The 10,354-nt window shown below is 57.4% G+C and overlaps 1 protein-coding gene across 1 annotated transcript in view; it reads right to left on the bottom strand.

The window, feature by feature from the left end:
* The window catches only part of Agap3 (ArfGAP with GTPase domain, ankyrin repeat and PH domain 3), a 22,881-nt gene extending 13,637 nt beyond the window's left edge, over positions 1-9,244 (bottom strand). The window contains 4 exon segments of the mRNA XM_029570472.1: positions 1,133-1,237; positions 6,077-6,169; positions 9,157-9,169; positions 9,171-9,244. Of these exon segments, the coding sequence (XP_029426332.1) occupies positions 1,133-1,237; positions 6,077-6,169; positions 9,157-9,169; positions 9,171-9,244 (285 nt within the window).
* Positions 9,245-10,354: the final 1,110 nt, after the last annotated feature.

Below are 10,354 nucleotides of genomic sequence, written 5' to 3'. Positions count from 1 at the left end.
GGCGGGGGCACCTTTTTTGGTTAAAACTCTTTTTGTCTTTGCGGTGCCCGCCCCGGAAGCCCCCCCCCTCTCATTTTCTCTTGGGGGGGGGGGAGAAAGTTGGGGCCTTGGGGGGGGGGGTCAGGGTCAGGATGAGAAGAGAGCCTAATGCACTAAATGGATGTGGGCCCTGCGCCATCTCCAGGTGCCACTACTACCTGGCATTCTGGCACAGGAACTAAGAGGATGAATTTAACTGATAGTCCCTGAGCTAAGGGGAATGGCCAGCACCCTGAGGAATCAGAAGAGGGGAACAGTGAGGAGGGCCCAGGTTGCAATCTAGCCTGAACCCTCCCAAAGCCACCTCTGGCCAGGCCTACATCCATACCAGGGCTCTTTCTCTAGAGGTAGGATAAACTGTCTGGGTAGGGTTCTTAGGACCAGGTATGGCCAGGAGGTGCAAACCCTGACACCCTGCAGATGGGGCCTCCCTGACATCACATGCAGATTTAGAGATGGGTTAGGAACCCTCTGAGGCAGGCCCAGAGCCTCTGGGCGGGGGGTGGGGCTGGCCCACGTGCTGTGCTCGAGGGGCTTCACAGGAGAACTCATTAGCCCCACAGTGGGGTGGTGACAGAGATGGATTCTGGTGACAGCTGTGTGCTGGAGCCACGCAGTGAGGGGAGGGGAAGGAAGGAGGGTTGGAGGAGCTGCCACAGGGGCCACATTAGAACACCCATGCCCCAAAACACTGGGACACAGGCCATGTGTTCTCTAGACCCTTCTAGTTCTCAACAGCCTGGCTCACCCACAATCCCTGGCTCAGGAGCCTGGTGCACCTCACTGCCACGGTTGAGCTATAGACACCTGCTTGGCAATATCCATGCTCTTGGCTACAAAGCTCTGTAGCCATTGGACAGAGCTTGGCCAGCAAGGGAGGAGCAGGCTGGCCCAGTCCAGCAGCACCAGCTAAGCTCCCTAGACAGGAGCTCCCTCTAGAGGAAAGGCAGAGCCTGGGTCTTGTGCCCTGCACAAGCCACTGAAATACACTGCCATTCAAGGGAAATCCTGCAAGATCACCAGGCCTCGCTCTGTCACCTGTCACCTTCCCTCCATCCTACTCCTCCACTCAGACTCCCCCCCTTGGACTCACATGTAGGCTAGGGTGGTATGTGAGCAGCCCATTGTCACAGAGTGTCACGTACTTCTTCTTCCACTCCTTGTTCAGGGACTTGCCACTCCGTTTCAGCAGGATCCCCTAAGGAGAGAGGTATAATCAGGGACCAAGAGCCAGGCATAGGTCACTGTGCCCCAAGGTCAGGGTCAACCCGAAACCAAGAGCCAGCCCATAGGTCTCTGGGTCTTGAGGACAGGGTCTAACTGAAGACCAGGAGTCAGCCCAACACAGGAAGGTCATAAATAGGTAATCCAATTCCACACCCCCACCCTCTCATGAGCCACTGTGTCTGGAGAGGTCTTAAGGACCTACAGCTGCACTAGACAGTGCACGCAGACACATGTTCCCACAGGCCTTGCTCTCCTTGGCCATCCAGCAGGAAGCTGGTTTGGGTTGTTCTTGACCCTGAAGGCACCACAAAAAAGGTGAGGGACAGCTGCAAAGGTTTCTGCTCTTCCACCACCTGAGTCAGCTCCAGTATAGGGCAGAAAGATCTCATACCTGTCCCAACAATGCCCCAGACCCCATGCTAGGCACTGGGAAGTCTCAGCCTCCCGTCTCAGCCACTGGTAAGCAAGTAAGATGTCCCACCAGCCCCAGTACAGAGGGCTTCGTAGGCAAGCTCTTACTACCAAGCTATACCCCCAGATCTCTTTTTACTTTCTAAGACAGGCTCTCACTGTTGCCTAGGCTGCCCTTGAACTTACTCTGTAGCCCAGGAATGCCTTCAATTTATGGTCCACCTGCATCAGCTTTCTGAGTAGCTGGGATTACAGGTTTGCACAACCAGGCCTGGCATGAGATGCTTTTCAAATGTGGAAGCTAGCACCAAGACCAAGACTAAGTCCCATAAGCACAAGGACATTTGTGTGAATTATGTGCAACGATAAACTCTCAGCACTCGTGACATCAGGGCCTTAGCAGATACTTAGGAAGTATCTGTTGCCAGAACCAGAAAAGGTATGTGTGGGTGTCTCCCCCCTGCCTCCGCCTGTATTGTGTGGTTGTCAAGTGATGAGGGCAGGACATAGACCCTAGTGGATGATGCCCAGTCACAGCCAGCCACATTTCTTCTGGGGAGAAACCTGCTCCTCTAATAACCCTCCAAAGACACCCTCACCCTATCAGACCACAGGTACCACAGACGAGAACACCTGGGAACATGGGCACCATAGATAGGCATCAGGTGATCAGCCTCCTAAGCTCCCAATTCGGTACAGGTAGGAAGAGAAAGTGGTTAGATCCACATACTGGGGCTTGGTGGCAGGGGTCAGGATAGAGACTGCTATGGTTAAGAAAGGTGACATTGCCCATACATGGAGTGGACTGGCAGGCCCTGCTCTCAGACAGCCAGTAAAATGGTGGAAGAATTCTGTATGAGAAAATGGGCGGTCCTTCTGCTTCCACTTGGAGGCCCAAGGGTAGGCACCAAGTATCCGATTCAACTACATGCTTCTCTCTGAGTCCTTGAGTTAATGGACGAGATGAACACACATGATTAAAGGGCAGACATGAGGGTGTATGCCTGTATTCCCAGTGCTTGAGAGGCTGAGGCAGGAGGCTAGCAAGTTAAAGCCAGACAGTTTTGATTATATAAAAGAGGATTAGGATTTCCAAGTGATCTCACCCACACCCACTAGGGGGCGAAGTAGAGCTGAAGAAGGGTGCTCAAAGGGAGGCCAGGGTGCTCAAAGGGAGGCCAGAACAGCTTTAGTTCTCTGGCTCCCACTTTTTAACAATGTTTCATATTTTGGCTACCACAATCCTCACCACAGGCGATGCAATGACACTCAGGGCATCTTGAGAGCACACTCTCAAAAGGAACTTCTAAAGGGTGCCTGGGACATTAAAACAAAAAGTCAGTTCAGACCATGTGGTCTACTGAAGGAGCCTTGATTTCCAGCTCCCTCTGCCTGGGGCTGCAGGGGAGAACCAAGCTGGAGGCTCCTTCTCCTTGACCTCCCGCAATGGCCCTCTGGGCAGACAGTCATTAGGAAGGCGGAGGTAAGGAAGAATGGATGGCCAGGTGGGTGGTATGGATTCTGGGTCATCCCCAGCTGTCTAGCTTCTCCTCACCACAGGGCTGGTCCTGGGCCTCTACACCCGAACCCTGAGCTTGCTCAGTCAGTGCTCACAGCAGACCTTCCCTCCCAGACTGCAGGCCCAGGCTCCAGCCTCTACTCCCTTCTGTGCAGAGCATCCCCAAACCATGACAGCTCTGGCCTGTCTCTGGATGGAGCGGCCTAAAGGTCCCCAAGCATGCCAATGCGGACAAACCCAGGTCCTCCTCCACCAGAACAGAGGTCATGGGGGTCAGAGGTCAGACTGCTGCGGAGGCAGCTCGGAAGGGAAGCCCTTTCCGTCTGCCCCGCCCCTCTCCCCTCGATTAATGAGGCTTGTTATCTGAGGACGTGGGCACGGTGCCCAGCACTCACCAGCAGGCCAGGGCGGCCGACCCGTACCGGCCCCCCCCTCCCCCGGAGGGGAGCGGCCGGCCCGCTGCGCACGGTGGAGCAGGAAGCAATCTGGGGCGGAATGGGAGCGGCGCGGAGGCGACAGCCCCCAGAGGACCCGTTCCCGCCGCCGCCTCCCTCCCAGCTCCGCCAGCCGACTTAATTGCGGAGTCCGGATTGATTGGGAATGCAAATGGCAACTGAAATGCAATCTCCACTCCCAGCAGGAGCTAGGGGGAGGGGAAGGAACCAAAATGGGGTGACCGGGACGGGAGGGTGGGAAAGGGGAGGGGCCGAGGATGCAGCGGGGTAGGGACCAGCCCCAGCGAGGAGAGGAGGAGGAGGAGGAGGAGGAGGAGAAGGAGGAGGAGGAGGGGGAGGGGGAGGAGGAGGAGCCCCGGTGACCCCACCCCCAAGGGCGGGTCCCGCCAAAGACGCAGGGGCAGGCTCTGCCCAGTGGCCGCAAGGATGAGAGTTGGCAGCACCGTGCAGGCCTTTCCGGAAGGCTCAGAGACTACCTGACTCCTGGCTGCAAGTTCACAGGGCTTCCTCCTCCCTCCAGTCCCTGCATGTGGGGGCCCCAGAGAACAAACAAGCCAGCCCCCAACTATCACAACCCCCAGGGCAGAAGCCGCATTCATTCACTCCACAATGGTGTGGAGTATACACTGGCCCTCCTCCCCCTCCTCCCTTCACACAGGACTAGCCTGCGTCCCAGTGCATTTGCTGCTTCATGCAGCAGGAGGCCCCTGGCCACATGGGACCAAGCAATCAACAGGCACCTGTGTCACTGATTCTGTGGACACAGGATCACACAGGCACAGTGTGAGAGTGACAGGAGGAAGGGGGAGGGGACTGTCACTGCTGCCGGTCTGTGCCCTCATCCTTTTCAGATGACCTTCCAGGAGGCTGACCCAAAAGGAACGGCCCCTGCCAGACATGAATTCAGTGAATGTTTCAAACAACATAGGGATGAAATAGGGAAGGCAGGTGATAGAAGAGGATGAGAGAATGTTTCCCTTCCCTGCCCTGCCCTCTGGGCCCTCACACATCTCCTAAACATACCTTCAAGAGCCTCAGAATCCCCAACCTTGACATGTGAACCCTACACACCAGCCTGCCCCTCTAAGAGTTGATACTGCCGATGGGCCCACAGCCCCAGGGAGGGCTAGACTTGACCACAGGCCCTGGCCAAACCCAGATCTGGACACACCAACCTTTTCTGGGGTCGAAATGTGACAACAGATTTTGCCCCCTGTAGACACTAGGAAGACCTAGACCACACCAGTACCAAGAAGGGGTCTGGCTGGCTGGCCCTATCAGATGTCTGTACATTCAAACATTGTCTCCTCCACCCAGTAGTAAGGGGTAGACCTCCTTCTAAGCTTGAGTAAAGGCACAGCCATTGGTCCATGTCTTTTCCAGCACAGGTAACCCCAACAGGAGGTCTGGGAGAACCAAGGTTGGGTGGGCTGCTCCCAGCGAGTGACTCAGAGAAGAGATGGAGAAGAGATTGGAAGGTGGTGTCTCTACAAAGCTTTTCTTTAAAAAACAAAAGGCACAGAGATTTGTGTGCCTTCTCAGTAAGTAGAGCTCAACCCTTACCAAAGGAGCTTCTTTTTGCAGCAGAAAGAGACTATTATAGAGAACCACGACTGGGCAAAAGACAGAATAAGTGACCATGGAGTGTCCAGCCCCAAATGGGACATTTATAGCACAACCCCCTACATCTAAGGTTCAAGGAGCAGCTCAGAAGAAGGGATAGAAAGTTTCAAAGACCTAGAGAATGGGACAACTGAGATAGTGTCTTCTGGACAGGACAGGGATGCTGGGCCCATGAACTCTCAACAGTATGGTTGCCTGCATAGGCCCACACCAGTTGACATGCCATCATGGATGGGCGAAAAGTTCACAAGATCCCACCCCTAAATGAAGAGCTACAGTAAGTCAATGCTGCTGGAGGAGAAAGAATCTGCTTTCCTCTCTCTCTACCTCCTCTTAATCATCGTCCTTTTTGTTTGGTTTGTGGTTTTTGAGACACAGTTTTGCTGTGCAGCGAGGACTGACCTGGAACATCTCATGCAATCCAAGCTGGCCTCAAACTACTAACACTCCTGCCTCTGCCTCTCTGAGCTAGGATTACAGACATGTGCCCAACCCCTTAGGTTATGGTCCTGAACTCTCTTCCTTAGCCTAGACCCCAGTAGCCCCCTCTGCAGGTTGTACTCCAGAAGCAAGTCTAGGAGCCAACTGAGGGCAGCAAGTGGCTCTCTGCTGCCCTCCAGTGGTAATGAGGAGGGACAGGCAGAGCTATGGTCCCAGAAGGCAGCAGCCTAAGGAAGAGGCTGCTGAGCACCAGTGCCTTGCTAAGATCGGTGCCTGGGAGGGAGGAGCTTCCCCAGTACCACCTCCCCACCTCAGAGGCCCTGAGCAGCACACTATAGTACATCCTGCAAAGAGTGCTGACCTGCTTAATAGGGATGGCCCGGCCGCTCCCAATACTGTCCACCTTGCACTCAGCAGCTTTCTTCTCCCGGTCCAGGTCAGCACCTTTTCGAGACTGGAAGAGAAAAGACAGGGAGCATTAGAGACTCGGGGCCTTCAGGGAGAATGCCCACCTGCAGTTCCAGGCCCTCCCGCCTTCCTCCCGCTCCTGGGTAGTCCTAGCACTGGGTCAGGGCCTGGGCGGCGGGTCGGGAAGGAACTGAGACACGAGTATTCCAATGGGTTTATTCTTACACACGGCACCATACAGAGCAGCACAGGTCACTGAGCCGGGCCCGCCCCTCACAAAAGAGCAAGGACATGAAATACGGAGGGCGCGATGAGTACGCAGCCCAGGGGCCAGGGTGTAAGTGAAGGGACGGGCAAGGAGAGGTGGCCCGGTGGGGCTGAGGGCTGGCTAGGAGAACAGGGCACGACAACCGGGGACAGCAAAGTCCAGAAGTGAGCGGGTAGGTGGCCCATTTGCGGCACAGACACCACACGGCACATGGCACCGAGCGCGTCGGTGTGGCCCGAGGGGCACAGTGGATGGAGAGAGAGAGGAGAAAGGCCAGAAGAGGCCCTGCGCCCTGCCAAGCTCCTGGGGCAGAGTCCACCCAAATGCGGATCCTAGGAAACAGGGGAGGCCAAAAAGAGGGGGCAAGGCAAGCGCGGTGGCGGCGGCTTCCGGAGCAGGAGCAGGAACGGCAGAAGTCCATGCAGGAAGGAGCAGAGGAGGGGAGGGGCAGGAAAGCTCCCCCCAGGAGCAGCTGGGCCAGCGGGCTTGGGTGCCCCCGCCCTTCTGGGCCTCGTCGCTCTGGCCGGCCGGAGTGGGCCGAGCTCCCTTCTTCTCCATGCAGCGAGCCTGGCGCAGCGTCCAGCCGGGCCTGGTCCCCGGCAGCCCCCAGCGCGGGCTCCGGCGTTCCTAGCCTTCCCTGGGGGTGGGGTTAGTTACAAAGGTTCCTGTGGGTCTCTGGAGCGGGGAGCTCGGCGGCCGCTTCTCATCTGAGAGCAGTCCCAGGGCCCGGCCCGTCTCCGGCCCGCACAGGGGGAATGTCCAGAGGTGCTGTGTCACCACCTGGTCTTCTAATTTGGAAGGAGTTGGAAAGGCCTTTTTGTTGATGAAAAGTTGGAAACAGTGGCACATATCTGCAAATATCGAAAGAATAAAGATTTTGGCAAGTTATACTTAAGCCCCACAAAAGTCGGTCAGCACTGGTGAGGGCAGAGACCCAGGCGCCTGGGGAGAAGCGGCAGCGGGATGAAGAGGAGGTTGAGGAGGAGGAGGAGTTGGAGGAGAGGAAAAGGAGAGGAGGAGGAGGAGGAGGCCGCCAACCACTGGGCCGATGTGGCCCAGCAGTCCATCTCAGCAGGGGATGTTCACCACTCGGCTGCCCGGGCCCCATCCCTCCTGTTCTCCCAGGCTTCCAGGAGCCAAGGGCACAGAGAGGGCACAAAGGATTGCAACTGCAGTGTGGGAGAAAGCCCAGCCAGGGGGAACAGGAAGAACTGGGCTGGCTGCTAGAGGGTAAACCGTCACCCAGCAGCTCCAGGGACAGCACCTGACTCCACTCCCCTCCTGGGTGCCAAAGCCCAAGGCTACAGCTCTCAGCCCCTTTGGCCCAGGGAGAAGGAAGGTGGGTGGGACTCCTACCATTGGGTCCCCAGACAGAACTGCCTGTCAGGATGAATGTGATGCAGCCCACCCCAGCCAGGCTGGTAAGCCAAGGGGCTGCCAAATACCAGAGGACCCCCGGAGCCCAGAGGGGCATATCCCCATGGAGAATGGGAACTGGAACCAGGGCAAGAGTGGCACTAAATGAATACATGGAGTCATGGGGGTACATCACAACCATGCCCAGTGAGGGGTCACCAGCCACAAAGCACGCAGCACACAAGGGGATCCCCCTAGAGCAGGTGTGACTCTTCTGGGAAGGATGATAAGAGAATGGTGGCCCCAACAGCAATGATGGGGTGAAGTCCCAAGATACACCCACAGAGTCCAACATGCCTCGAGGCTGCTTCAGGGACAAGGGCGCAAGTGAGGTCACCATGGAAACAATGGAAGGAAAGTAAGATCGCCACTGTGAAGATGGAGAGAAATGGAAGGGCCTGGAGGGAAGGCCGTGTGGGGGGTGAGGGGTGTGGGCAGGGGGAAGGCAGCACAGTTGAGGCAGGCAGGCAGCAGAGAGCACATGGAGGGAGCATGAAGGTACCACGGTGAGGAAGCCACGGATTTGGGCATGGCAGGGGGAACGGGGAGGCAGGGAGGCAGGGGAGGCAGGGAGGCAGGGTGCCTTGACGCTGAACCAGCTAGCGGGGAAAGATGGAGGTTAAGAATGGAATCAAGGCAGTGGATGACTGAGACACGATGTTGTGAGAACAAGCTACAGAGGATGCCAATGGTGATCAGTGATGTAGGCAACCAAGGGCTCAGCAGCAGCAGCAGCAGCAGCAGATATGGACACGAGCAGGCAGCCACCAAGGCTCTGCACATCTCAATGGATAGAACAGAACAGAAAGAAGCTGTGGGTCTGGCAGGGTCCGGGCTGGATAAGCACAGCGCACCCCAACAACAGCAGCAGCAGCCGTCAGCAGAAAGAGGCCAGTGAGCGCGCACACCAGGAGCCAGCAGACTGAGGGAAGCGGCAGTAGGGAGAGGTGTGGGGGGCAGGGCAGAGGTGAGGATGAAGGAAAGAGGCCTAGGGGCACTGGCTCTGTCTGGGCAGGGTCCAGAGAAACTGGCCTGGCCAGCTGGACACAGGGCCAGGCCAAGAACCAAGCCCTGGCTCTCAGAAAGAGGTGTGGGATGACGCAGAGGGACGGGCTGCTCACCCACCTTTGTCTGCCCATGGCTCCTGGAACAGTCCAGTCAGAGCCCCACAGGAAGGCCACAGCTGGGGCAGGGAGGGTCATAGTGTGTAAAAACTGGGATCAGGAGCAGCAGGCTCAGGGGCCAAACAGCTGACGGGCTGACCCTGAGCGGGGAGACTCAGCAGATCCCAGGTTGGGACATGAGGTTGTTGGGGAGGGGCAAGGAGCTCACAAGGAGACAGGACGAACCTGAGCGGGAGGCGAGGCAGCGTGGTGAAGCCCAGGAAAAGATGGCTAAGCCTTTGTTAAACCAATCACAGCGGTGGGTGGGAAGCATGAATTTTCCCCTCGGCAGTGGGGTAACGGAAAAAGAGCCGGAAGGCGGACTGGGAGGCCTGGCTGGGACTCTAGCTGGGCCAGCTAACCCTCTGTGTCGCCTTGGGCAAACAGCCTTCCGGCCTCCGGTTCATTAGCTGTTGAATCAAAGGGGGTCAGGGGTGTTAGGCCATGAGTTCAAAGATCCCTTCAAGCTGATACAGAAACCCTGGGGGCTGGGAGAGAGGGAGGCTGCAGGGGGCGAGCATGTGCACTGGGGGGGGGTGGTCTGTGGTAAGCACAGTGAAGGGAACCCCTCCTGGGCTCAGAGGTATGGTCTGGAAGATGCTGAGGGCCCGATGAAGAACCTCCAAAAGCCGTGTATGTCTATGTGAGAGAGGCTGCAGGTGGCATCCTTCTGACCTGGGGCTGCCTGCCTCCTGGCCAGGAATTCGGTGCAGCCCCGCCTGCGCAGTGACAGCAGCTGGGCCAGGAGGAGGACGGGGCACGTACCGTGAAGATGTTGGAGCGCCGCTTGGACTGCTTGCGGATGGGCGTGGGGGTGGAGGAGGCAGCGATGGTCTCGATGCGCAGCTCCCGCTGGCTGATGCTGGGGGTGGAGGGGACTGAGGCCGAGTAGTCGCTGAAGGCGCTGCCACCGCCATTCGTGGCCTAAGAACAGAGAGGGCTGCTGAGGGGGCTTTGGGGGTGGAGGGAGGGGCAGGAGTTGCTGCACTAGCTCCTGAAGGTGGTATCAGGAGGAGATGGCACATCTCAAAGGCCAACAGAATCCACACCATTGGGAGCTGTGAGCCTTTGTCCTGGGGCCCTGGAAGGGGTGGAGATGGAGGTGGAGGGACTTCTGCGCCACCCTGGTAGCCAATCAGAGGCAGAGGCTGACAAGAAAATCAGGGCAAGGCCCGAGAGTGAACAAATGCTGGTGTGGTGGCTTTCAGGAGGTCTGAAACAGGAATACACGGCCCTTCAGGAACCCTCACAGGCATGTGTGTCAGGGGCAGGAGGCGGGGAGGTGCCATGGGCTAGGGCTGGGCTCAGGGTGTTGGGCAGTCTGAGGTCTGTTTTGAAGACAGTGCATGGCAAGGGAGGCATCAGGAATAGCGGAGGCAGAGCG

This window comes from Nannospalax galili, unplaced genomic scaffold (assembly GCF_000622305.1).
Source record: "Nannospalax galili isolate Female #2095 unplaced genomic scaffold, S.galili_v1.0 scaffold302, whole genome shotgun sequence".
NCBI classification, from domain to species: domain Eukaryota; kingdom Metazoa; phylum Chordata; class Mammalia; order Rodentia; family Spalacidae; genus Nannospalax; species Nannospalax galili.
This window is presented reverse-complemented; position numbering and strand designations above follow the sequence as displayed.